Here is a 27,249-nt window from a genome sequence, read left to right on the forward strand (position 1 = left end):
CCAGGCGCGACTCTAGTGTCTCCTGTCAGCCACCCTCAGCAACCTATGTCCTGTCCCCACTGCTAGTTAAAAACAACTCGGGTGTATGTACCTTCCGTGACCCGGGGCGGGGGACCTTCCCGGGGGGGCGGGGCTAAGCTCGTCTGAGGCGTTCTCATCCGGGCATTCCCCAGATGCCGCAGCCGCCATCTTTGTTTTGTGCTGAGAGTCGCTATTGACGCCCGCGGACAGCCGGGCGACGGGAAGCGGCAAGATGGCGGCTCCCAGGGCGGAGGCGTGGAGGAGCGTTGAGGGGGCTCGCGGGGCTGGGCGCGCTTGCACCTGACACGGGCGCAGCCTGAGCCCTAGACAAGCGCGCAGTGACCCCAGGCCCTCGCCGCGGGGCAGTGCAGAGGCTTCTTTTAGAGGCGCGCCAGAGACGTACCCGAGCGAGGGCTGGAGGTGGCGGTGACGTCACCCAACCCCGCCCCTCGCCCGACCGTCGTCGCCGCCATGTTTAGTTGTTACTTCTTCACACAAGATGGCGGCTCCCAGGGAGGAGGCATGAGCACCCTGCCGTTACCGCTCCTCATGCCGTACAGGTGCCACTTCGGGGCGTAACTCTGGCTCTTTGAAGCGGCTCCTGTGGGAAGGAGTCATAAGGCGGGAAGCGAGGATAGGACGTTTCCTTGCGTTTGGTTTGCAGTGGAAGAACTGACCCAGGAGGAAGAGAATAGGGGAGAAAGGGGAGCTAATCTCAAGATGGCGGCTTCCAGGGCGGCAGGCGCAGCCTGAGCAGCAGAGGCGGACTGAGGGGAGAGGTTCGAGACCTCACAAGCCGTACAGTGCAAGCCTCCGAACAGTCCCCGAGAACTCGAGCTCATTCCACTGGCCTCCGGCGCGCCTCTATTCCTTACGAGTGTCGAGACTGTTTCGGGAGCGGCGGCTGCACTAAGTGCTGGGAGGGGAAGCGGGACGGTCTCAAGATGGCGGCTCCCACAATTGTGGTCTGAGCACCGGCGGGGCTGGGACAACCGCGGCGCTTGTGGCTCCTTTCCACCCGCCCCGGAAGCCGGCCAGTGCAGGGGACTTGGGGGGTGTGGGAACCGGGCCGGGGCTCCGCCATTTCCGGCGGGTGAGGGCTACGACTGAGGAAGGGAGGAGAGAGAGGCGGCTCAAGATGGCGGCTCCCAGAGCCTCCCACTCCAGCTTGTAAGCAGGAGCGTCCGGACGAGTAGTCAGAGCGGCGAGACTCGACGGCCTCCAGCTTCTCTGGCCTAGGCGCTCGACAGTTTCGGGGCGCTCTTGAGGAGTCGGGGTGAGCGAGAAGGAGGGGAAGAGCCAAAGGGAAGGAGGATAGTTAAGATGGCGGCCTCCATGGAGCCGTCCACCGCTGTGTGAGGAACTGCTTGTCTGTGAGAGCTGCCTTAGACGAAAGGGGGTGTGTGGGAGGTGTTGGGGGGCTCCCTTCCCGCTTGGTGACTTTTTCCCACCGTGCCCTTTCCTGGAACTATGGCTTCGGCCGTGTCGCCCGCCAACTCGCAAGCGGTGCTCCTGCAGCCCCGCTGGAAGCGAGTGGTAGGCTGGTCGGGTCCAGTGCCCCGACCCCGTCACGGCCACCGCGCCGTGGCTATCAAGGAGCTCATCGTGGTGTTTGGCGGCGGCAACGAGGGGATAGTGGATGAACTGCACGTGTACAACACGGGTGAGTGCAAAGCTCGCTGGGTCCTCGGATCTTTCCCTCCTTCCATCTCCTCTCTCCTCTTCCCTCTCTCTCTTTTCCCTCCCTCTATCACTTTCCTCACCTGTCTCCTTTCTTTCTCATCTTCCTTCTCTCTCCCTCCTCCTATTCCTCCCTTCTCCTCCTCAGTGATCTGCTTTCTCTGACCCTTTGGTCTGCTGTGCCTTTGCTCTTTTCCCTGATCTTACAATCCCTGACTCTCCTGTTTTTGAGTGGTTTTTTCATTATTGAAGAGGAACTGTCTAGTCCGGCTGGTGCGGGGGCGTCGTTAGCGGTGGTGACTTCAGACATACACCGTTACCCGGGCTGGCGGGCTGGCGGGCTGGCGGGCTGGCGGAAGCGTCCCTTTGGCGCAGGCAGATTCCCACCCCCTCCTTCCCTCCCTCTCTTCGTCCTCCTGCGCCTGCTCATCTATTCATCGCTAGTGCTCATTCGGGAGATATGACAACTTCTAGATTGCAGATGAGTTCTGTCTCGAGAAAGGGGGCAGAGTCGAGCAGCCTAAACCCAATTTCTGGGGGTTGTGGGCAACCTTTCTCAGATGGTGCAGGAGCCTTGGGAAACCACAGGTCAGGCAGCATTGCCACCGCCTCTTCTTGGCATTCACTTCTGCAATGCTTCTCTGCAAATTACCGGCTTTCTTGGTCCTTGGGTGTAGGAGATAAATTCTAGTGCCCCTTACCTGGCTAGGTGGTCCCTTTCCTGACTCTTCTCTTCCTGAGAGCTTGAGGAGGTTAGGTGCTTCCCCCAAACCCAAGGCCTCATTCTTTCCTTGCGAGGGGCGGGATTGGATGGCAGACTGAACACTGTGCTGCACCCGTCTTCGGGTATTGGTGGCATGTCAAAGGCTTTCAGCCTTTTGCCAGGTGTGCTTGCTAGGTCTCTAGGACTTAGCGTCCTCCTGCAGCCCCCTTTCCTATGGTGGCCACTTGGCCTGGTTTGCACACCTATTGCCTTATTCTGAGTGGGCTGTTGAATGGCTGGTGGCCCATAGCGCCTTGCCTTGTTCGAAAGGAGGGGTTACTGTTTCTGTTCTGGGTGAGAGCCTGAGGGACTAGGGCATGAGCTGGGAAAAGCCCGCGCCCGACCTCCCCCCCCCCCCCCCCCCCCCAGCCATCAGACAGTAGTCTTTTAGGAAGCTCTCCTTTGCTGCAACAGGGAGGTGTGTTTCCTTTGGACATGGCCAGGGGCCATCTGCCAGCTCTTTCCCTCTTGCCATCATATCTAGCAAAGTCCGTTTGCTCCAGATCTACTTTTCCAGGGCTCTGATGGTACCAGTATTGGGTCCTTGAGTCTGGGCACCTCCTCCAGTTTTGAGGTTGCTCTAGGGTGGAGAGTTGGCAGGCTGAGGGAGAAGTTAGTTAGAGTGGCAACGGTTGGAGGAGCCGGGTTCGTGGTTGGGTGCGCCCCCCTCCACCGCCCGCCCCATCCCCAGGCAGAGTGCAATTTTTTCTGAGCCTTGCAGGTTGTTGCCCCCAACCGACCCAGTTGACTTTCAAAGGCTGGGGGGTTGCAGTGACCCTTTGCATTCCGGGTCTCAGCACCTGTTGCCTCCAGCGAGGCCAGGCTGGTTGGTGGCACTCTGTGCCAGCTCAGACAGCTGCGGTGGCAGCAATTAGCCCAGTAAGGTAAGGCTGAGGGGCATGGCTGTTTTTAGAGAGGCCGTTGCCCTGAGCAGAACCTCAGCTCCTTGGACTGACTTTATTCTTGCAAGGCCTGGAGCAGGCTCTTTGGCAGGGAAATACCATTTTAGAAAGTAGGGCAGGGGCCTAATTAGCATCAGCTCCAAAGTCCACTTCTTCCTAGGGCCTCTACATATTCGTTTGTTACAATGAACTGATCGTTTTGGCCTTGATTTATTCCCAGACTGTAAGGATATGTTGTGTAGTAGCAGATAGCCAACCCTCTGAAGGGCTGCAGCCTCAGTTCCTCCAGGGGAGCACTTTGGAAATTGCCCTAATCAACTCCTTAGGTGACTTCCCAGGAGAGCGACTAGCAACCCCACTATCTGTTCAGGAGTGTTTATGCTCCATCAAACATGGTCAAATAACTGAACAGGGATCTCTCTGGCCTTTCCTGTAGCTGCAAGGTTCTTGTGTTCTCTGAAGAGATGGGGCTTGGTGTTGCCCCTCTCCCACCACTGGTGGCGCAGATGTCTGTCATCCTTAGCTGTCGCCTGCCCCCACAGCTGCTTTCCTGCTTACCTTTGTTTTGTTTTAAATGAGGTCAGAGCATATTGTCCTTAGGCCTCTTCTCTTGCACTTTATCTTCTGCAGGATGAGTGCTCAGAGACTTGCTGATAAGGAAGCATTCCTGTTGCTAAGATAAAAGACTCCAGGGGGCACATTCAGGGGGTGTATATGCGCCCTTGTACTTTGTGCTTAGACTTTGCTCCTTTGGTTAGCTCAACAATCTGGGGATGACTAGGGGCCGAGGGGTGGTAAGCTTGTGAGAAAAAGTGCTTGTCCTTCCTCTTCTGCTGCAGTCACCATAGCACCTGTGGGACACTTGACTGGCCTCTGGGAGGTCTTAGGGTAGCTACTGTCCTTGACCTCAGGGAATTTTATTTCAACCTAGCAAAGCCGATTACACAGAGGACCTGGTGCTGTCAGGGTGGGGTGTGACCTGGTGAGGGGAGGGCAAAGCTGGTTGCCAAACAGTCACCCGAGGCTAGTTGGCCTCAGTGGTTCTTTAAGGTCTGCCACCTGTTTCAGCTGGAAGGAGCCTTGGAAAACGTGTAATAGAACTTCCTTGTTTTTGCACATGAGGAAATTGGGGTCCAAGAGGGGAAGTGACAGGTCCAGGGTCACCCCACCAGCTGGTTGTGGAGTCTGGCGGGTGTACAGACCTTCATGGAGACTGTTGGGCTGTTTCTTTCAGTTAACAGGCAGAGGCCACCACCTTGGAAACACCTCCCTGTTCTTTTGTCCCTGTAGCTAATTGGTCACTGAATTAAACTTGTCTCAAATCTGTTCCCCCTCCTTCCGGGCCCTCTCTTCTCACATGGTTCTTGCAGTTACTTCCTGATTGGCCCTGTTAGTTTCATTTGTCGGGAAGTCTTGTTCACCCTTCGAGGCCTGGCTCCAGTGGTCACCTCTTCTGAGAAGCTTCCCCCCCCCCCATAATTGCCCCTGCTCAGTGCAGACCTCTTTCCAGGCTGCTCTTCCCATGGCAGGAGGAGGTCATGGCAGCCTCCCCACTGGACTGGGAATCTGAGTACGAGAGCTGTCTCCTCCGTGCTCAGTGCCTCCCAGCACCCGGCACCGTGTCTGCCACACAGGAAGTGTCTCAGCATGACAGAGGGAACAAAAAGGCAGCTGGTGTAGCTTGACCATCTACCTACCCACTGTATTGGGATGGGTCTCTAGGTGGTGATGTGTAGAGGTTGACGGGGTGGCAGCAACTACAGACAGAGGGCACAGTATGGGGGGAGCTGATAAAACACAGAAGCTGGGGTTTCAGTGTTGTTGAGGAGAAAGAAGGTGGAGTCGTATTTCTGGGCAGCCCGTGAAGGGTCCCAGGTGCAGGCAGCCTCCTTTCCTCAAACCCTGCTCCCAGCTGAGAGTGGTGACAAAACCAGAGCACATCGAGAATGGGGGACCCAGAGCTTAGGTTACACGATGCCCTCCACTAGATGAGTTAGAGATACTATTAAGGGGTGACTGCAAGCAGCTGTTGTATTTAAGAGATGGTTGTTTGTGCCATCTCGGAGGCGGAATTGGGACTGTGGATGAAATGAAGAGACAGAGTTGGCAATTTCATACTAGAAACTGCATTGCCTGACAGAATGCTGCTGATGGGGGTGCAGAGGGCCTCTACCCTGCCTGGAGTGTTCTAGAATGAGATCGAGACCTCTTGGGTACCATAGAATGAGCTGGTAATTGTGAGCTCTTAGGACATCCCAGGTTACTTGTAGCCTGGCAGCTGGGTCAGGGATCAGTGTGGCGGGAAAGCTGTGGGCTGATTCCATTTGCCATGTTGTTTTGTCCCAGCTCTGAGTGATGGCCCCATAGCTATGTGTGGCAGCCACAAGAGTGCTCGGGTGAGTGAGGGTGGCCAGTGCTCCCTGTGCTTGGGGCCCAGAGGTGGGCACCTAATGATCACTTTAAGTTGATGATGAGGTTCTTGTCTGTTTTTCTCTGTGACCTCAGGTAAGTCACTTCCCCTCCTGGGTTCTGTTCCTTTATCAGTTGAAGGACGTTTGGCCGAGGTGATCTCAGAGGTTTCTGCCAGCTTTTATCCCACTGACTTGGATGAGGTCCCTTTCAGGGACCATTACTTGCAGGGCAATTCGCCTCAGCATGAGAAGCTGCTGGCTTTTCTTGGTGTGTGTTTGCACTAGGAATGAGAGCAAGGCACTGACCTGGGACCTGGGGTCTGGGTGCCTGCGCATGGCAGGCAGTACAGCATTGTATCTGTACTCAGAAAGTGGCAGAGGAGGGGAGAGGAGGATTGGTGCTAGGCATCTTGAAGTCCCTGTGACTCAGCTAAACTACAGAGGGGACAGAGAGCTTCTTCCAAACCAACCTGTGCAGTTGGGTAGCGGGCAGTGACAGAAAAGGCTGTAACTGTCTCTGGAGGTGCACTTGTGGTTGTAGATGAGGGCAGGCCTTTTGGGGTGAAGTGCATGTTGGGCCTCGGGGGTGATGACATAGGATTTGGGTTACCCAGCATGTAGAGGAGGGATCTGGGTCAGTGACCAATTGCATGCTTGGCGGAAGGTCAGGCAAGAAACCGTGAGCAGCTGGGGCCTCCCAAGGCCCTCCCCACTGGACTAGCTTAACCCCCACTCAGGTCCTAGGAAGTGCTACATTTACAGCCAAATCCCAATCCCTTTGCTTGCTCATGTTGACCAAAACAGATTAAGGGGCATGGAAACAAGCAGAGTTGATTCTGACAGCCCCCCCTCCATTTGATTTTTGGAAAGAGTGTGGCATATCATCTAGAGGACAGTCCTTTAAATAACATGTGATGAAAGGGACTCCTCAAAAGAGAGGAGGACGTTTGCCCCATTACTTTTCCAGGAAGCCCTGGCACCTCTGGTATGAGGGGTGTTGAATGCAAGGACTCAAAAGAGGGCAAGTCATGAACATCACAGAAGGCTGGGCCACCAGGCTTGCTGCCTGGCTTCTCATTCACCCTCTTTCTTAGTGGCTTTCCCAGCCCACCCTCCAGCTAATGGTGATGGGCTTTGGGGAACCTTCTGTGGCTGGCAGAGACTGAGACTGCCGCAGAAGCTCAAGTTACTGCTGCTACCTCTGGCTTCTGACAGTGTTCTGGAGGGGTGTGGTGATGGCATAGGGAGAAGGTGACTGTGGACCATAACCTAGGAGACACCAGCAGAGATTGTTCTTGTGTGTCCTCGCTACCCACCCCCTGACCAGCAGGCCAGGCTGTCTTGATTGGCTTCCTTCAGGTGCCCTGAACCTGCAAGGAGGAAGGACACCAGCCAGTACCAGTCACAATTTGAGCCACTTAAAGCTACAGCCATGGCCCCAAGGAGGAGGAGCGTGGGGCCACTGAGAGAGTTAGAAGTTTCTTTGTTGAAGACCCACCAAGTGGTAGGGGAAGGAAGTCAGTGACCATATTCTCAGAAGCTGATGAATTACCTTGGTCAGTAGTGACTCCTGGCTTATTAAGGCAAACTTGATGAGAAACAGGGTGCTTGCAGGCTGTTTTGAGGTAGCCTCTGAGGTCAAGAGCTTTTGAAGATGGCTGAGATAGAGGACTGACACTTGAATACTCAAAGGAGAAAGTCCCCATATCCTTGGGAATAGAGTCGATGTGTCAGCCCCTCCTTTCTTGGGCCATATTTTGAATGAATGAATGAATGAATGAATTTAATTATTTATGTATTTGAAGTGGGGATGGGAGGGACAAAGAGGGAGAGAAACATCTATGTGCAAGAGATACATCCATAGGTTGCCTGTTGCATGCCCCCTGGGTTGCAGGACCTGGCCTGCAACCCAGGCATGTGCCCTGACTGGAAATTGAACTGGTGACCTTTTGGTTCGCAGGCTGGTGCTCATTCCACTGAGCCACACCAGCCAGGGTTTGGGCTGTATTTTGTCAGCAGGTAGATTTGGGGAATGAGAGGTGTGGGGACTCTGGTTCTAGGAGTTTCCAAGTTGTCCTGACTTCTGCTTCCTTTTGTTTGCCAGCTACCAACCAGTGGTTCATCCCAGCTGTGAGAGGGGACATCCCCCCTGGGTGTGCAGCCTATGGCTTTGTGTGTGATGGGACTCGCCTGCTGGTGTTTGGTGGAATGGTAGAGTATGGGAAGTACAGCAATGACCTCTACGAGCTCCAGGTAACAGCCCCTGGTGTGCTTCTTACAGTTGTGGCTGGGGGGTGGGGTGGAGGTGGTGAGGCGGGAATGAGGTGGTGAAGGGGCTGCTCAGGAGGCTGGCCGGCTCCTCCCTACATGACAAATAGCCAGGGCCCAGAAGACAGGCTCATCGCTGATTTAACCACCCAGTCTTGATTTTGCAGGCAAGTCGCTGGGAATGGAAGAGACTCAAAGCAAAGACGCCCAAAAATGGGCCCCCTCCATGTCCTCGGCTTGGGCACAGCTTCTCCCTCGTGGGCAACAAATGCTACCTGTTTGGAGGTTTGGCCAATGATAGCGAGGACCCCAAGAACAACATTCCACGGTGAGGCTGTGTCCTCTTCATGTAGAATCCCATACACCATCCAACCAACACGCCTCACCGTGCCAAGTCCCTTTCCTTTGTGAAAAAAGAAGTGGCACTAGATATTCTGTAAGGGGCTTTTGGGCTCTGAGGTCTCTAACCCTGAGGAGGAGATGTCGGGAAAGATAGGCCAGGGAGTCAAAACCGTCTTTGCTTTGGGCTGGTTCCTACTCCTTGGATTCAGTTAGAGCCAGCGATTTCTGAGGTTTCTGCTGCCTGAAGGGTTAGTGATGGTTTTTATTTTTAGAGAGAGGGGAAGGGAGAGAGAAAGAGAGGAAGAGAAATATCAGTCAATTGCCTCTCACACTTAGCCAACGGGGGACCTGGCCCGAAACCCAGGCGTGTGCACTAACCAAGAATTGAACCAGCGACCTTTTGGTTTGCGGGACGATGCCCAACCCACTCAGCCACACCGGTCAAGGCAGTAATGGTTATTTTTATTTTTCAAGGCCGGTAACCAAGGGCCTTTCTAAAGTCTGGAAGTAATACCAAGCTGGAGGCCCTGATAAAATGCCCAGCCTTGTGCAAGGCAGCCCAGCATGCCCTGTCCTGCCACTCCTCTTGGACTCATGGTCATCCTTGGTAGCTTTTGGCAGTGCCTCCTTGGCAGCGAGGGTAGAAGAAGTTGTTCATGTGACCATAGCCCCCTTTGTGTCCCAGGGAACCCACAATTCACCCATAGAAGCTGGTGAGCCCTCTGGCACCTGGAGTTGGGGCTAGCCATAACTGACCTTTCTTTTCCAGGTACCTGAATGACTTATACATCCTAGAATTACGGCCAGGCTCCGGAGTGGTAGCCTGGGACATCCCTATCACTTACGGCGTCTTGCCGCCACCACGGGAGTCACATACTGCCGTAGTCTATACTGAGAAAGACAACAAGAAGTCCAAGCTGGTGATCTACGGAGGGATGAGTGGCTGCCGGCTGGGGGACCTCTGGACCCTGGATATTGGTAAGATGTGGGTGCAGCTTTTCTGGTAGCCTCAGAGCAGAGCTGGTCTGCTGGGTGGCCAGCATAGGGTGGTTGGGGTGGGGCTCACGGAGAGGAGGGTCCTGCTTGTCTCTTTGTCATAGGAAGGTAAGGGAGATACCCTATTTGGGACAGTCATCTTTGCCTTGAGTTTACGGCATTGCTTTTAAGAAAACTTGTCTGCCAGCTCATAGGAGAACAAGGGGAGAACGAGTCTTTCTAAAATTGAATTGTCTAGCTCTAGCTGGGGTGACTCAGTGGACTGAGTGCTGACCTTCGAACCAAAATGTTGGTGGTTCAATTCCCGGTCAGGGTACATGTCTGGGTTGCAGGCCAGGTCCCCCACTGGGGGCGTGCGAGAGGCAACTGATCGGTATTTCTCTCTCTTTTTTCCCCTCCCTTCCCATCTCTCTAAAAATAAATAAATAAAATCTAAAAAAGTAAATTTTAAAAAGTAAAATAAAACTGAGTTGTTTAGATTAGGTGGCATTAGTCAGTCCTTGCCGATTTATCGGTGGTCAGGCTGTACCAGGAGTCATGCATCCTGGTTTGTCAAAGTCAAATGGGATCTTGAGCCCATGAAACTTCTGGGGGCTGCTTGGGCTGGTAACCAGTGGGGTGTTAGGAATGGTAGGAAAAAGAATGGATTTTCAACCTGAAGAAGGCTGAGGAGAGAAGGCGGCTGACAACATATCTTTGGAAAGTGGATTAGGTCATCGTGGGTACTCAAAAGAAGTAGGTTTTTGTGAGTGGAATTCCCAGGAGCGTGATGCTTTCCCACGCTCAGTCTGTAGACAGCGGAGGTGGTGTGTGTGTGAATGTATTTTGTGGAGAGTAGGACCCTCAGTGGCATGTCTCACACTCCCTGCTCCTACCCCAACCCCAAGAGCAGTGCCAGCACGTAGCAGGTCTTTGAAGAGACATTAATTGCCAAGATTGTGAACACAGCTTGAGAAATGCCAGGACCTGACCCACTGGCCTCCCGTTGGCTATAGGGAGGCCAGGCACGGAATTCTTGGACTGGATTGGCTGGTACCCACCTTCCAGAACCTTTTCTGAGGCCAGGAAACTTCCTCTGGGTCAGAGGGCATGTTTCTGATCACTTGTGGCTAACTCCTATCTCCATTGCTCTGCACAGAGACTCTGACGTGGAATAAGCCCAGTCTCAGTGGAGTAGCACCTCTTCCTCGAAGTCTCCACTCAGCCACAACTATAGGCAACAAGTGAGTAGCTAGCCATTGCTTTTCTCTTCCTAGCCCTCTCCCTGCCCACCATCACCCCTGGCCCCAAAAGGCTCTCAGTTTTGTTCCAGTAATTCTGAGGAGGCCTCTTTCTGCCTGGACTGGTATTTAGCAGCCCTTTGTTTTCATTACCACCCTAGGGGATAGAGAGAAGACAGACTCAGGGTAGAGGGGCACAGACCATTCTAGATTCTCTGCGTATAAATAGCTGGGTGTCTTTATCAATACCAAGGTCCCAAATTGAATGTAAGAATGATGGGGACTGAGATGAGCTTTAGATGAGCTAAATAGTGGTTCCATATAGTGGAGGTGACACAGTTCTTGTGAGGGCTGAGCCACCAAGCAGAAGAGGGCAACATTGAGAGCTTCGTGCACCCTAGGGAACTCTCCTGGGGAGAGCTAGAGGACCAAGTGTGTTTAGAACTTTCTGGATGGAAGAGGTGGCCTCTAGCTTGGCACCTCCTCTACAATCGTCTCCTACTCTTCCCTCCCTCGTCCCAGAATGTACGTGTTTGGTGGCTGGGTGCCTCTCGTCATGGATGACGTCAAAGTGGCCACACACGAGAAGGAGTGGAAGTGTACCAACACACTGGCTTGTCTCAACCTGGGTATGGCCTCCTCGGGCTTGGAGTGGCCTATGGAGGGCTGTGAAGGTTGGCCCTTCTTGGCCCCGAGAGCTGTGTGGGATGTGCAGGGAGCAAAGCCTCTGAGGCCTGTGCCTCTGGAATCTATGAGAAGTAGCCATTGGTCAGAGTGTTTGGAGAGACCCTCTTCATTTGATGAATAGGCTCTTCTTGCACAAGGTCTGACATACAGAAGTACATACACCTGAGGGTGCAGAGCCTCCCATTCTGCTTCTCAGGGGCAGCCACTTTGGTAGTTTCTCATCCCCCTTGCAGGGACTTCTCTGTAAATACAAGCATTGCCTAAACGTTCCTTTAGAAACAAAACGGGAGCCTGCTCTACACAGAGCCACACCTGGCCTTTTCCGTTTCCTCTGTCTTGGAGACCATCCCATCCCCACATGCCAAGTGGCCTCATTCTTTTGAATTGCTCTCCTGGTGCTGAAACCTGCATAGACACTGCTGCCTGAGTATCCTTGCACCGTTGTCACCCACGTGCCAAGTGTATTTGAAGGGTGACAACCTCAAGATAGAATTGTTGCCGAGCTGCCCTGCACGGTGGCTACGCCCGCGTAGACACCCCTAGAGTGCCAGCACAGTGACTGTCAAACCTTTTGCTCTTCACCAAACCCAGTAAGTGATTAAGTCTTCCCACGGGCCAGCCCCGTACCCCCTGCTCACCTTGAGCCCCGGCTGCAACAGGCACTGAAATCAGACTGCCAGCATCTTACAGGTTAAGTTTGTACTTCTCTTATTTCGAGTGTAGTACTTCAATTTTTTTTTAGATCTGTTGCCTTTTTCATAACTTACATTTCTCCTTCCCCGTCTCTTTTTATAAGATCTTGTGTATTTTGATGGGCAAGAGGTGAAACGTGTGTTTCAAATAGTTTTCCCAGATTGTAGGTCAAGGCTTAGCATTTTCTTGTTTTTTTTTTTTTCTAGCTTAGTGATCTTTGATGACTTCCTGGCTTTAATTCTCCATCCCTGACAGCAAAAGGCCAAAGGGCTAGTAGGAGTTGTGGGATCCTCTGCCCCCTTGCTGACCTCCGCCTCCCGCTCTCCCCAGATACTATGGCCTGGGAGACCATCCTGATGGACACACTGGAGGACAATATTCCCCGGGCCCGAGCTGGCCACTGCGCTGTAGCAATCAATACCCGCCTCTACATTTGGAGTGGGCGTGATGGCTACCGAAAGGCCTGGAACAACCAGGTCTGCTGCAAGGACCTGTGGTACCTGGAAACAGGTAAAGCCAACTGGAGGAGGCAGCCTTAGGGCCCTCCGCAGTGCAGCTGAGCCTGAGGGCATAGCCTTCCCTCGCGCTCACCCCTGAAGCCTCTATTTCTTCCTCACTGACTGTGCTCTCTTACAGAAAAGCCACCACCTCCAGCCCGGGTACAGCTGGTACGAGCCAACACGAACTCCCTGGAGGTGAGCTGGGGGGCAGTGGCAACCGCCGACAGTTACCTTCTGCAGCTCCAGAAATATGACATTCCTGCCACGGCTGCTACTGCCACCTCCCCCACACCCAATCCAGTCCCGTCTGTGCCTACCAACCCTCCCAAGAGCCCTGCCCCTGCAGCAGCCGCACCTGCTGTGCAGCCACTGACCCAAGTAGGCATCACACTCCTGCCCCAGGCTGCCGCCACGCCCCCGACCACCACCACCATCCAGGTGTTGCCGCCGGTGCCTGGGAGCTCGATTTCTGTGCCCGCTGCAGCCAGGACTCAAGGTGAGCTGGGGCCCAGGCACCTGGCCCACCGGGAGAGTATGTCCCTGAGTAAGAGCTGCTAAGCAGCATGCCTGGCAGTCATTAGTGCAGGCTTGTTAGAGTGCTAGTGCTTGGGGTGGGGAAGCAAACTCAGTCCCTCCTGTGGAGACTGTCACCAGAGGGTATTTGGAAAGGCCAGACAAGAAGCACCAGTGGTTCGTGTCTAAATGCTGAAGGATCCAACAGAGGGACTGCGGGGTGGGGGGAGCCTCTGCTCATGGCCACCCCCTCTCTCCAGGTGTCCCTGCTGTTCTCAAAGTGACTGGTCCTCAGGCTACAACAGGAACCCCATTGGTCACCATGCGACCTGCCAGCCAGGCTGGGAAAGCCCCTGTCACGGTGACCTCCCTTCCTGCAGGCGTTCGAATGGTTGTGCCTTCACAAAGCGCTCAGGGCACGGTGAGGAGCCATTTTGAGATTGGGTTGGGTGGGGCGGGACTTGCCAGTGATTGATGGTGCCCTGACTGAGTTAGAATCCCACCCAGCTGCAGCACCAGGGCCTTTCTCATCAGTAGAGCACTGATGAGGTGACCTTTCATTGCCAAATTAATAAGAATGAACAAGTTAATGCCTCAGAAGGACCACCTTGCCATCTGATCCCAAAGGCCTTTTTGTAGTTGTTTTTGTTTTGTTTTGTTTTAATTTTGTTTTAGAGAGAAGGGAAGGGAGGGTGAAAGAGAGGGAGCGAAACATCGATTGGCTACCTCTCACATACCCCCAACTGGGAAACCGGTGGCATGGCCCACAACCCAGGCATGTGCCCTGACCTAGAATTGAACCAGCAACCTTTCCATTAGCAGGCCAGTGCTCAATCCACTGAGCCACGCAGGCCAGGGCCCAAGGGCCTTTTGAATTTTTTTAATATTTGTGAGGTTTTTATAAAATTTTTATTGATTGGGAAGAGAGATCAATTTGTTTTCTACTTATTGATTGATGCATTCATTGGTTGATTCTTGTATGTGCCCTTACTGTGCATCAAACCCACAACCTTGGTGTGTTGGGATGATGCTCTAACCACCTGAGGTACCTGTCAGGCCCCTAAAGGCCTTTTAAATGTGAACTTTCTTATTCTGAAGCTTGAGGGTAGGAGCTGAAGGTGGGGAGGATGGTTGACCCAGGCCCATGAAGAGGGAGCCATCTCTGACTGGTCTTTAGAAAAGATCCAGAGCTGCTGACAAACTCCTGCCTTGGGCCCACTGTGCCTGCTCAGTGGTAGGAGTCCAGGTTTGGGGCCAGAAAATTTGAGGTGCTCCTGTGAGGAGCCCTGGGCGGGAAGGAAGCTCCCTGGTGAAGTCTGTGGAGCCAGTCCTCTGGTTCACGCTCCCTGTGAACACCACAGGTGATCGGCAGCAACCCACAGATGAGTGGGATGGCTGCGTTGGCCGCTGCAGCCGCTGCCACCCAGAAGATCCCTCCTTCCTCGGCGCCCACAGTGCTGAGTGTCCCAGCAGGCACCACCATTGTCAAAACTGTGGCTGTGACACCTGGTACTACCACCCTCCCTGCCACTGTGAAGGTGGCCTCCTCGCCAGTCATGGTGAGCATCCCTCGGGCCTGGTTCTGAGCCAATAGCCTTGGGGCTAGGGGCTTCTGGGCAGTAAGTATAATCTGACAGTGGTCGCTTCTCCAGGGCTTCAGACCAACCCAAGAGGCTGTTGGTCTATGATTGGTGCTTGCATTGGGCTCTGGAATAACCTTTCACCCTTAGGAGTGTCACAGCCTTAGGCTAGACCTGGGGTTGGGTTGTTCAGTCAACCAAACCAAGCTTTTCAGTCTGGCAAGGGGAAAGGGGAAGAGTTGGAAAAGGTGAGCCGACCTGTAGGCCTGCTGGGACCTCCTAGATAGAGGCTCCAGCTCTTGGTTCTAACCATGGCTTGTCTTTCTCCCCCGCCCAGGTGAGCAACCCGGCCACTCGTATGCTGAAGACTGCAGCTGCCCAGGTGGGGACCTCCGTCTCCTCCGCTGCCAACACATCCACTCGCCCCATCATCACAGTGCACAAGTCGGGGACTGTGACTGTGGCCCAGCAAGCCCAGGTGGTGACTACAGTTGTGGGTGGGGTCACCAAGACCATCACTCTGGTGAAGAGCCCCATCTCTGTCCCAGGAGGTAGTGCTCTGGTGAGTGATGGGTGCCACCCTGCTGCATATGACAACTGCCAGGCTCTGGTACTGTGCTGGGCCTGAGCCAGGAGAGCCCCAGCCCAGGCCACGCCCTTGACTGGTTTCCGGATAACTCCCTGCTCCATTCTTTGCTTTTTAGATTTCCAACCTGGGCAAAGTGATGTCGGTGGTCCAGACCAAACCAGTTCAGAGTTCGGCGGTCACAGGCCAGGCATCTACGGGCCCAGTGACTCAGATCATCCAGGTGAGCTTGTGTGTCCCAGACTCTGCAAGTCAAGCAAGTAGAACTTGCATCCCTGCCTAGAGAAGATCCCTTGAAACTCGTGTTGCACAGAAAGTCTTGCTGCTCAGTCGTGTCACCACGATCTTCAGAATAGTCCCAGTGCTGTTTGGGCTGCGGTGGAGGATAGTCAGACCAGTTTCCATCAGACTTTGTTTCCGTCCTGGCAGTGATGCCGGTCCGCCTTGCCCTCCTCCACCTATTTTCCCTTGCAGACCAAAGGGCCCCTGCCAGCCGGGACCATCCTGAAGCTGGTGACCTCAGCAGATGGCAAGCCCACCACCATCATCACCACCACGCAGGCCAGTGGGGCTGGGAGTAAGCCCACCATCCTAGGCATCAGCAGCGTGTCCCCCAGTACCACCAAGCCTGGCACAACCACCATCATCAAGACCATCCCCATGTCAGCCATAATCACGCAGGCGGGCGCCACAGGTAGTGGTTTCCCCTAGTGGGTGGGCACCAAACTGTTAGGAGGCTAATGCCAGACAGGCATAGAGGCCAGGGTCTGGCATGCTCTTGGTTTCTGTTTGTTTTTTTCCCCCTCTTCTCTACCCTTTCCTTGCATTTTGTTTACGGTTCGTAGGGAGGTGGCAGAGTGTGGCTGTAATTGGCACTTCATCCTTTTAAGTGAGGGACATCAGGAGTAACTACAGGAAATGGGATGTGGGAGCTAGCGCTAGTGGAGCTTCAGGAGCCCAGCCTGATGCCAGCCTACCCTTTCTCTGCCCTGTCCAGGTGTGACCAGCAGTCCTGGCATCAAGTCCCCCATCACCATTATTACCACCAAGGTTATGACTTCGGGAACTGGAGCACCCGCAAAAATCATCACTGCTGTCCCCAAAATTGCCACTGGCCACGGGCAGCAAGGAGTGACCCAGGTGAGGTGTGCCTGACCCTCTTTTCACCCCACTGTCCAGTCCAATATCTGAGCAGAGCAAATGTGTCCTGAGGGTCCTGGGAAGGGGGGACATCATGGGATCCGGCCAACCTGTGAGTGATATTGGGGATGGTTTCCACTGTGTTCCAGGTGGTACTAAAGGGGGCCCCTGGACAGCCGGGCACCATCCTGCGCACCGTGCCCATGGGGGGCGTCCGCTTGGTCACCCCTGTCACTGTTTCTGCTGTCAAACCAGCAGTCACCACATTGGTTGTGAAGGGCACCACGGGTATGTAGCTGTTTTGAGTATTTTTTCTGGGTCTCCCTCCCATGGGAGGGTTGAGGGAGGGTGCACGTACTCTCTCTGGAGCTTTCGGTTCCTGTTGGGAGCAGTCTAGAATTCCCAGTGCCCCCAGCCCTGTCCAGGGAGGGAAAATGCTGGAAAAGAGGTACCAGCAGCAGCTTCATCTCCATCCTGCCTCTCTCTGCCTTTAGGCGTCACAACCCTAGGCACGATGACCGGCACTGTTTCCACCAGCCTTGCTGGAGCTGGGGGCCACAGTACCAGCGCCTCTCTGGCCACACCCATCACCACCTTGGGCACCATTGCCACCCTCTCAAGCCAGGTGATCAACCCCACTGCCATCACTGTGTCAGCTGCTCAGACCACACTGACAGCGGCCAGTGGTCTTACCACCCCCACCATCACCATGCAGGTAAAGTGGGTTGGGAGTGCGTGGGGGGTGTAGGGGGGTGTCAGTGAGGGCTGTGGGAGAGCATGGGAGCCACAGCCTGTTCTGCTACTGTGTGCGCCAGGTGTAGCACCCATGGGATGTGTTCCCTGTTGCAGAATCACAATTCTTCATTTTTAAAGATTTGATTTACTTAGTTTTAGAAAGGGGGTAAAGGAGGGAGAAAGAGAGGGAGAGAAACATTGATGTGTGAGAGAAACATCCACTGGTTGCCTCTCACACGTGCTCCAACCAGGGACCTGGCCTGCAACCCAGGTGTGTGCCCCAACCGGAAATAGAACCAGCGACCTTTCGTTTTGCAGGATGCTCAACCAACTGAGCCATGCCCGTCAGGGCCAGAATCATAATTCTTGATTACTAACAGTCTGTCGTTGAGATACATTTTGGTCATTTAGTTTTTGAACACTAGGTTCTTCCTTTTTGTGATGTAGACTACATGACCAATTATCTTAACGTACATGCAGCATTTTTCTTTCCTCATATAGCTTAAGCTGAATTCCTGGAATTAGTGAAGCATCTATTGCTGGCCTTTGTGTGGTGCAGGGTTCCTTCCCTAACCAGGGCTGGCCCCACCCAGGCCCTGTGGCCCTTGGGGCGAGGCAGCACCTCTTCTTTGTTCCTTGAGCAAGTCAGTGTCTTGGGATCAGAGGGTGTATAGGAACCAGGTCTGTGGTCTCAGCTGCTCTGGGTGACACTGTAGGACATTGCGAAGGACAAATAGATGGAAAGCTGTGGCACTAACACTTCTGTCTGGCATCTTTCCAGCCCGTCTCCCAGCCTACCCAGGTGACTCTGATTACGGCACCCAGTGGGGTTGAGGCCCAGCCTGTACACGACCTCCCTGTGTCCATTCTGGCCTCACCTACTACGGAACAGCCCACCGCCACTGTCACCATTGCTGACTCTGGCCAGGGTGACGTGCAGCCTGGCACCGTGACACTGGTGTGCTCCAATCCACCCTGTGAGACCCACGAGACGGGCACCACCAACACAGCCACTACCACCGTTGTGGCTAACCTTGGAGGGCATTCACAGCCAACCCAAATGCAGTTTGTCTGTGACAGGCAGGAGGTAGCCGCTTCTCTTGTGACCTCAACGGTAGGGCAGCAGAATGGCAGTGTGGTGCGCGTCTGCTCCAACCCTCCATGTGAGACCCATGAGACAGGCACCACCAATACGGCCACCACTGCCACCTCCAACATGGCTGGGCAGCATGGCTGCTCCAACCCACCCTGTGAGACCCACGAGACAGGTACCACCAGCACCGCCACCACTGCCATGTCGAGCATTGGCACCGGCCAGCAGCGAGACACCCGGCACACCTGTGTGGCCACCACCACCCCTGCTATGGTTCGGGTCAGTGCGGCTGCTGGGGCACCGGAGGGAGCCCTCGGTTCTATCAAGTCTTCATGCCAAACTCGCCAGACCAGTGCGACCAGCACCACCATGACTGTGATGGCCAGCGGGGCCCTGTGCTCAGACAGCCCACTTCTTGGGCACAGTCTGGCACTAGAGGCTGGAGACCACAGCACTACTTTTGCTCAGTTGGCCTCTACAAGTAGCCAAGTTAGGCCCAGCGGCCCCAGCAGCAAGGACAGCCCTGTAGCCGATCTGGGTCAGTTGGTGTCCATGGAGTATCAGCTGGAGGGACATCACACCCACACAACCAACACCCCCACCACAGCCCTCTCCACCATGTATACTGGAGAGCCTGGTGAGATGCAGGGGATCCCCATACTTGCATATGAGAGCTCACCGAGCTCTGCTGCGACTGTGACATCCCTGGAGGCGCTGCTGTGCCCCTCGGCCACCGTGACCCAAGTCTGCGCCAATCCACCGTGCGAGACCCACGAGACGGGCACCACCAACACGGCCACTACCTCGAATGCATGCAACGCCCAGCAAGCCTGCTCCAATCCACCCTGCGAGACCCACGAGACAGGCACCACCCATACACCCACCACGGCCACTTCCGGTGGAGGTGCAGGCCATCCTGAGGGGGGACAGCAGGCCCCTGCTAGCCGCCCCTGTGAGACCCACCAGACCACGTCCACTGGCACCACTATGTCGGTCAGCGTGGGTGCCCTGCTCCCTGACAGCACCCCCTCCCTCAGGACCCTGGAGTCCGGGCTAGAGGGGGCAGCACCGCCCACCATTGCTCCCCAAACCAGTGCTTCATTGCTGGCTCCTTTCCCAACACAGAGGGTGTGCTCCAATCCCCCCTGTGAGACACACGAGACAGGCACCACGCACACGGCCACCACCGTCACCTCCAACATGAGTTCAAATCAAGGTGAGTGCAGCGGCCAGCCTGGCATCCGTGGGCTTCTGGAACCCAAAGCTCAAAGGGTGAGGGAAGTGGTGGCTGAAAGCTCTATTTAGCCAGTGCCCAACAGATTCTGTGGGACTCAGTTTACCTACAGGTGGCCCTCCTGACAACTTCATCTTCTAGTGGCAAACCTAGGTAGAGGCCCTGGGGCTCCTATCCAGCCTCACCCCTAGGCCCCTGCTGGCTAAGTGACTGTCACCTACTTTGACTCCCCACAGATCCCCCACCAGCTGCCAGTGACCAAGGAGAGGTGGAGACCACCCAGGGCGAGAGTGTGAACATCACCAGCTCCAGTGCCATTATGACAACTGTGTCCTCCACGCTGACACGAGCTGTGACTACCGTGACACAGTCCACACCAGTCCCTGGCCCCTCCGTGCCGGTAAGAGCCCGAGAAGGATCCTGCTTCTTCCCATTGTGCTTTTGGCCCATGCTGTTCTGGAGTCGGACACTGGGTGTCGCTCTTGTACCAGGCACAGTGTTGCTCCTGGTCCCTTTTCCAGATTGAAAGAGCAGCTTCCTGCCGTGATGGGGCCAGGGGCAGGAACCCCCAGTCCCATGGCTTGCTCTTTCATTGTAGCCTGTAAGAGTGGCAAGGCGGTTATCTGAGCATCCCTTTTTGACTAGACGAAGAGGGTTCTCTGAGGATGGGTTAAAATTGGCCAGCAGTTCTCAAAGGTCTTTCCTTTTGCCACACCTCTGCTGCTCAGTGACCCGACGACCCCCTCCCCCATTTAGTAGGGTTATGCTGGTCCATTGAGAATGGGAATCCAGGTCCACAAGGAAAGATGGAGGCTACCTGGTTCTGGCCTCTCCTCCCCTCTGACAGGGGCTTCTCTCCCTTTCTAGAAGATCTCATCAGTGACTGAGACTACCCCAGGGGCTCTGACCACCGAAGTCCCCATCCCGGCCACGATAACAGTGACCATAGCCAACACAGAAACTTCTGACATGCCCTTCTCTGCTGTTGACATCCTGCAGCCCCCAGAGGAGCTCCAGGCCTCCCCAGGGCCTCGCCAGCAGCTGCCGCCGCAGCAACTCCTGCAGTCTGCCTCCACACCCCTGATGGGGGAGTCCACCGAGGTCCTGTCAGCCTCGCAGACCTCTGAGCTCCAGGCCGCTGTGGATCTGAGCAGTACAGGGGACCCATCCTCAGGCCAGGAGCCTGCCAACTCAGCCATGGTGGCCACTGTGGTGGTCCAGCCACCTCCACCCACACAGTCTGAAGTAGACCAGTTGTCACTTCCCCAAGAGCTGATGGCCGAGGCCCAGGCAGGCACTACCACCCTCATGGTAACAGGGCTCACCCCTGAGGAGCTGGCGGTGACTGCTGCAGCTGAAGCGGCTGCCCAGGCTGCAGCCACGGAGGAAGCCCAGGCCCTGGCCATCCAGGCTGTGCTCCAGGCCGCACAGCAGGCCGTCATGGGTAGGTGCAGGGGATGAGCAGCTCATCACACTGTCTGAGGTGAAGGCCAGACAAGAGCCCCAGAGGGAAGGTGACGGGCCCCTTGGGAGGAGTGAGGACACAGGGTTGTGGATCCCCCCTGCCGATGAGCAGCCAAGAGAAGAGGAGGCCTGTTCCCTGCCACGTAGCATGTGGGTCAGACGTGATGGAGGATGGGCACGTTGGCTGGGCTGGGCACCCAGAAAGGGGGCAGGACCCCTTGGTTGGGGAAGGGCAGCGTAGAGGTATGCCAAGAAATAAGCTTGGTGGGATAGGCTTGCAGGGTCTGTGTCCCTTAGCACTGCCCATAGTATTGAGTGGGACCCTGGAGGTGCTGTTGGGAAGCCAGGGATGGGCTCTCCCTGGCTGGTGTCCCTTTTGAGTAGTAGTTTTCTCCATCCTGGAGCAGGCAGTGGGGAGCCCATGGACACATCCGAGGCGGCGGGAGCTGTGACACAAGCGGAGCTGGGCCACCTGTCAGCGGAGGGCCAGGAGGGCCAGGCCACCACCATCCCCATTGTACTGACGCAGCAAGAACTAGCCGCCCTGGTGCAGCAGCAGCAGCAGCTGCAGGAGGCACAGGCCCAGCAGCAGCACCACCACCTCCCCACGGAGGCCCTGGCTCCTGCCGACAGCCTCAATGACCCGACCATTGAGAGCAACTGCCTCAGCGAGCTGGCTGGGGCTGTCCCCAGCACTGTGGCCCTGCTGCCGTCCACAGCCACTGAGAGTAAGCAGAGCCCAGTCTGGCCACGTGCACATTTCCTGTAGCATCGTCCTAAGGGAACTCATTTGACTGGGGAGAGGTTTAGGGGGTATCTGGGCCTCCATGCACGAATGGGTTGTGGCCTGGCCCGAGGGAGGGACTCCCACACAGAAGCCACATGTCTCAGATCTTTCCCACTGACTCCTTTCCCCCCAGGCCTGGCTCCCTCCAACACATTTGTGGCCCCCCAGCCAGTGGTGGGGTCCAGTCCCGCTAAGCTGCAGGCTGCTGCTACCCTGACTGAGGTGGCTAATGGCATCGAGTCCTTGGGCGTGGTGAGTCTGGTCTGATGGGGCTTCTGGGGTCCTTGCTTCTGGGTCCTGAAGGCTGAGGGCCTGACATCTTTTCTTCTGTCTTCCAGAAGCCAGACCTACCACCCCCACCCAGTAAAGCTCCCGTGAAGAAAGAGAATCAGTGGTTTGATGTGGGGGTTATTAAGGGCACTAATGTAATGGTGACACACTATTTCCTGCCACCAGATGATTCTGTCTCATCTGATGTAAGTGTCCCCAGGAGTTGATGTCTTCAGGTGGGTGGAGCCTTGGCCATGAGGCCCATACGAAAGCTCGAGGAAACTTCTGAAGCTCCCCAGGGATGCCCTCCACCTCAGGGCCAGCCCCAGGACGGCCACGTGCAGAGCTTTCCCCGGCACGCCCTCTGCCTGCTCCCCTTGAAGCAGTGAAGACGCTCGGTTCCCCTCTTGTGAACGGGATGCCATTACTCCCCTCCTCCCCTCCCCTCTCCCACGTGGACCTCCATGGTCCCCAGGTTGGAAAAAAGGTTCTGCCTGCCCTAGTAGGGTTTATGTCACTTTTCTTCTCTCCTTCTTCCTATTCTTCCGGCCTTTTTACCCAGGACGACTCGGGCACTGTTCCAGACTATAACCAGCTGAAGAAGCATGAACTGCAGCCTGGCACAGCCTATAAGTTTCGTGTTGCTGGAATCAATGCCTGTGGCCGGGGGCCCTTCAGCGAGATCTCAGCCTTTAAGACGTGTCTGCCTGGTTTCCCAGGGGCCCCCTGTGCCATTAAAATCAGCAAAGTGAGTCTTGCGGCAGAGCGGCCTTTTTGGTCCCTGGCAGGTCCCCTGCCCAACTATAGCAGAGCAGGCCACAGCTGAGTTCACACACAGTGCTGGGCCGGGTGGGGTGACTCACGAGGGGGCCACAAGATGTGGGCAGAGTTGGCCAGGTCTGGGGTGAAACTATTACTCGTACTGTCGCCATTTGCCAGGCTGACAAGGGCAAGTTCCTTCCTGTCCCCTGGCCTCATTCTTCCTCTCTAACAGGGCAGCTGATATTCATTGAGTATCTACTACATGACATGTTCAACGTGTTGTTTTTTTGTTTTGTTTTGTCTTTTTAATCTAATTCTTAGGCTATCTTGAGGAGGTCTGGGACCTGTTAGCTCCATTTTCCCCAAAGAGGAAACTGAGGCAACCAAGAGGCTGACAAATCATTAGGTGTCAGATTGGGTATAGGAAGGCTGTATTCTATGTTCCTGTTCATTTTATTTTGCCATTACATACACAAAGCTGCTCTTCAGATGGAGGCAGATGAGGCCATCTCTCTGGAGCTCCTTGAACTCTGCCATGAAATAAGTCTGTTGTGCTAGGAGGAGTGGTGAAGTATGAGCCGTCAGGTCCGGAAGTTGTGGAGTGGTTTTGGCACAGGCAGGGTGAGATCAAGTCGCAAAGGCTGAGGATAGCACAACTCGATCTCTGCCACCTTGGTTCTAGAGTCCAGATGGTGCTCACCTCACTTGGGAACCGCCCTCTGTGACCTCCGGCAAGATCGTTGAGTACTCGGTGTACCTGGCTATCCAGAGCTCACAGGCCGGCGGCGAGGCCAAGAGCTCAGCCCCAGCTCAGCTGGCCTTCATGCGGGTGTACTGCGGGCCCAGCCCCTCGTGCCTCGTGCAGTCATCCAGTCTCTCCAACGCTCACATCGACTATACCACCAAACCCGCCATCATCTTCCGCATTGCCGCCCGCAACGAGAAGGGCTATGGCCCAGCCACCCAAGTGAGGTGGTTGCAAGGTACGTGTCGTTCACAGGGCTCCTTGGGCAGCCTCTGGGGAGGGGCAGGTTGGTGAGTGGAAGCCCCTGGCAAGCATCAGGTAGGTGGGGGGGTCCAGCTCCAGGTTGAATTTTGGGTCTTTACCTATCATCTTGTGGGGGCGGGGGGGAGGGATGGCCTAGGGTACTGTGGAGGTGTCTTGTGGGGGGCACCCTGCTTCATCTGAGGGTTCAGGGAAAGTTTCCCAGGGGTGTTTGAGGTGAGACGGTGTGGAAAGGACTAGAAGAGCCTGAAGTAGGGGGCACGAGGTGTGGCTGGAACCCAGTGGACAAGGGGCAGGATGGTGGAGGCTCCAGGCTGCCCTGTCAAGTTACAAGCTAGCTCCCACAAGGCTGACCAAGGAGGACAATGAGGGGCTCTAACCTGAGTCCAGGGCCACCCTGAAGGGTAGCACACAGGTGGTCAGGACCATGGGGAGCGCACCCACCAGAGGGGCCGTCATGTTCAGCTGGTCATGCTGCAGGGCTGAGAGGCTGTGGGTGCAGGGGTGGGTACAGGTATGTTCTCAACCTGAGGATGGCTGTGTGATGGAAGTTATGTGACCCACCATGCTGTGTTGCTCAATTCTCCCTTTTTCCTTTTAGAAACCAGTAAAGACACCCCTGGCACCAAGCCAGCCAACAAGCGGCCCATGTCCTCTCCAGAAATGTAAGCAGGAATCTCCTTTTTGGGGGGAACTTTCTGGGACTGAGGGTGGATGGCTTCTGGGAAGAAGGAACAGTGGCAATAGTAGGGGACTCCACTTCCTGAAAGACTTGAGGGGCCTAACTGGGTGTGAGCCTCCATTGGGTACCAGCCAGAAACCTGCAGTGAGTCTGCAGTGTTAGTGTTGTCAGGAGACATGCTAACGCTTTCTCTTTTCCTTCCATTTTCCCAGGAAAACCGCTCCAAAGAAATCTAAGGCAGATGGTCAGTGAGAGGCAGCTGGCTTGCACCTGGATTCCTCTCCCGACCCCCGCCCCTGCTTCAGGAACATCACCTTCCAGGGCCCTACCTGCCCATCCCACCCACCTGGCGCTCACACCCTCCCAAGCTACTGGCCACCATTCATTCTCTCTCCTTTCTTGTCTGTTTATAAAATAATATCAAGAAAGCACATTTTACCATTGCTGTTGGGTGGAAGCAGAGGCAGGTCTGGAAGAGCAGTGAGCCAAGTGAGAGCAGTGCGCCTGCCCTCTGAGTCCAGAGGCCCTGATGGGGAGAGACACAAACTTAGAGCAAAGATGCAAAAGAAGTGGAGGCGTGCACCTCTGCATCCTGCTAGCTTCTTGCTGTTTATCACCCTTGGCTCCAGGGGGCAGTCAGAGGCATGGTTGAGGGGAACTGAGGCCAGAGCAAGGCCACCCCTCAATCCTCCTCCCCTGCTCTGCTCCTAGAAGCCAGAGAGGCTTTGTGGGGCACCCTGTGCTGGGTGTGTCTGATTTTATTTTCTTCCCATTGCTTTTCCTGCCACTTAACAGCCCACCCTCAACTTACCCATCCCATCTTTCATGATCCCACCAGAAGCTTATATTTTCTCAGAGGCCTTCTTATCTACCCCACCTCCTCTCCCTTTCTGTCTTCTTTCCCATTTAAAACAAGAGGAGAAAAAGGGGGAGAAGGGGTCCCATGGTGGCCTGAACAGTGTTCTGTGAAAACCTGACTCCCACTGGGGCTTACAGAAGCCCCCTCCCCTCCAGCCTGGCTTCGGCCCCCCCAGGTCAGGGCTAGGGGCCACATCACCAACTGCTGCATTTGTTGTATTTTTTTTAAGTTGAAATTGAAGCTAACATTTTTATTGTAATTTTAGCCTTAGCGTGTGGGGTTTTGTCCCTTTTTTGTTAGCCATGTACAGAATGTGTATCTTTTTTTTTTTTTCCTTTTTTTTTTTCTTTTTTTTTTAATTCTCTCCTTGGCTAAGCCTTGGCAGGCATCTTTTCGGAGGAAAAGCAGGGGGCAGCCAGGGCAGGAGAGGCATGGATGGAATCCCCCTTATGGACCTGGTGTTTGCTGCCCAGCTCAATTTCCTCTTGTTGGCCTCTGCCTGTCCCTGGGCCTCTGGGACAAAGGAGGGGTGAGCTGTCAAACTTTACTCCCCATGGGCGAGTGCTCCACATCACACCACAGGATTGAGCTTGAAAATCTGAGAGCCTAAAGTCCGGTTTCTGAGGACAGCCCAGAAGCAATGGGTCCTCCTGGTCCTGGTTCACAGAACTCACCACCCCCCACCCCCAGGTTCCTTCCTTGGCATACATAGCTGGCTTAGAGTATCTGACACACTTTAATCGCAGCTTCCTGCAGCCACCCGCTCTGCAGGCAAAGTTGGAAGGAAAAGGTGAGGTGGGGGCATGAAGGGGACCCCGTTTTCAGAGGTAGTCTGAGAGGGTGAGTGGCCTCACCCAAGAGGGAGCCTGGGGGTGCAGGAGGCATACAGCACCGCCCCCCTGGTCTATGAATGTGCAGCATTGTCCCCAGGCTGTGCAGTCCTAGGATCAGACTCGATGGAGGCTCTCCTTTGAGGTGGCTAATGAGCTACTTTCTGCCCCACACCTAAAGTTTAGGCAAGGAGCAAGGCTTACAAGCAGGTCACACAAGATTGAAATTGAGTGGCCCATCGTCCCAGACACCCTTCTCCCAGTCTGCCCTGGAGACCAGCTGTGGCTTCACCACCACCACCATGCTCCTTCTGGGGCCTCTGGTTTGTTGTATTATAGTATATTTCGCTGTGGAAAAATGTAATGTTTAGTCACCTTGGAGCTCACTCGCCTGGTCCCGTTGTTTCCCTGTCCCTTGTCCCAAGCACCCTTTAATTTCTCTTGTTTCTGAGAACAGTACACCCGTTCATCTATTGTAGAGTAACCCCTGTGACTCAATATTACCATAGTGCAATGTCGTTTTGTGCTATTTTGAACAATTAAAAGACTTTTTTTGAAATAACCACCTGTAGTCTCTGTGACTGGAGCTGCCATGGGAGGGGGCTGGGTGTGGGGAGCTGGGATCCCCAAGCCTACCAAATCCCCAGGGCCCCGCTTGCAGGGCCTGTCTTTGAATGGGATTCTATTTCCCAATTGCCTCCCAAGTTTTAAGGTTCCATCACAGCCCGCGACCTTGGGTAGGACTGAATTGCCCTAGGTAGTTCTGCCAATCTCCCTCCCTGACCAGAGGACAGGGTACCAGGGCAAAGGGTTGCCAGGTCACCGGTTGGGGAGGGCTTAACCAGACCTTCCATCAGGACTCAGGACCTCAAGGAAGCCCCCAGAATATCAGTTTCCGGGACACTCACCCATGGGGTGGGTTCATGTCTAGCACTCAGCACACCCTGTAGGAGTGGATTCTCCTGGCTGGCTTCCCTGTGCACTGGAGCCAGGGCCCCAGAAAGGAAGAAGCAGAACTCTTGAACCAACTGTGTGGTAGCCCCGCTGTTGGGGTGGGGCGGTTCTGCTAGGGTATAGCCAAGATTAGGTACACCGAATTCTTGGTGCCAACCAGCCTGGGGCCCTGGAGAGCTTGGATGTGGCCAGGTGGTCCCCCTAGTGCTAGTGCTAGGGGCAGAAAGCAAGGGGAGAATTCAGTATGACTGCCTCCTTACTCCACCCCTTT

The 27,249-nt window shown here is 55.0% G+C and overlaps 1 protein-coding gene across 6 annotated transcripts; it reads left to right on the forward strand.

The window, feature by feature from the left end:
* Nucleotides 1-517: 517 nt before the first annotated feature.
* On the forward strand, nt 518-26,586 carry HCFC1 (host cell factor C1). 6 transcript variants are annotated; one of them, XM_036016660.1, is made up of 26 exons: nt 518-1,684; nt 7,882-8,030; nt 8,213-8,373; nt 9,157-9,365; nt 10,522-10,606; nt 11,126-11,232; nt 12,314-12,493; nt 12,620-12,979; nt 13,257-13,417; nt 14,358-14,555; nt 14,914-15,138; nt 15,281-15,385; nt 15,637-15,856; nt 16,160-16,302; nt 16,452-16,590; nt 16,797-17,017; nt 17,819-19,346; nt 19,601-19,764; nt 20,235-20,808; nt 21,233-21,556; nt 21,749-21,867; nt 21,954-22,091; nt 22,448-22,633; nt 23,330-23,630; nt 24,255-24,318; nt 24,548-26,586. In XM_036016660.1, the coding sequence occupies exons 1-26, from the start codon at nt 1,492-1,494 to the stop codon at nt 24,585-24,587; spliced, it is 6,294 nt and encodes a 2,097-aa protein (XP_035872553.1). In that variant the 5' UTR covers nt 518-1,491; the 3' UTR covers nt 24,588-26,586. The 6 variants fall into 6 exon arrangements, with proteins under 6 accessions (XP_035872553.1, XP_028378379.1, XP_028378380.1 ...); XM_028522578.2 differs by having other exon boundaries at nt 519-1,684; nt 20,232-20,808; XM_028522579.2 differs by having other exon boundaries at nt 519-1,684; nt 20,232-20,808; nt 21,236-21,556.
* The last annotated feature ends 663 nt before the right edge of the window (nt 26,587-27,249 follow it).

Source organism: Phyllostomus discolor, chromosome X (genome assembly GCF_004126475.2).
Source record: "Phyllostomus discolor isolate MPI-MPIP mPhyDis1 chromosome X, mPhyDis1.pri.v3, whole genome shotgun sequence".
NCBI classification, from domain to species: Eukaryota; Metazoa; Chordata; class Mammalia; order Chiroptera; family Phyllostomidae; genus Phyllostomus; species Phyllostomus discolor.

Bases quoted from the DNA above. Each gene is read 5' to 3' on its own strand.
- HCFC1 (XM_028522578.2), top strand. From the start codon at position 1,492: ATGGCTTCGGCCGTGTCGCCCGCCAACTCGCAAGCGGTGCTCCTGCAG. The intron at 12,980-13,256 runs GTGAGCTGGGGC...CCCTCTCTCCAG, and splicing joins CGCTGCAGCCAGGACTCAAG to GTGTCCCTGCTGTTCTCAAA. The intron at 15,857-16,159 runs GTAGTGGTTTCC...TGCCCTGTCCAG, and splicing joins CACGCAGGCGGGCGCCACAG to GTGTGACCAGCAGTCCTGGC.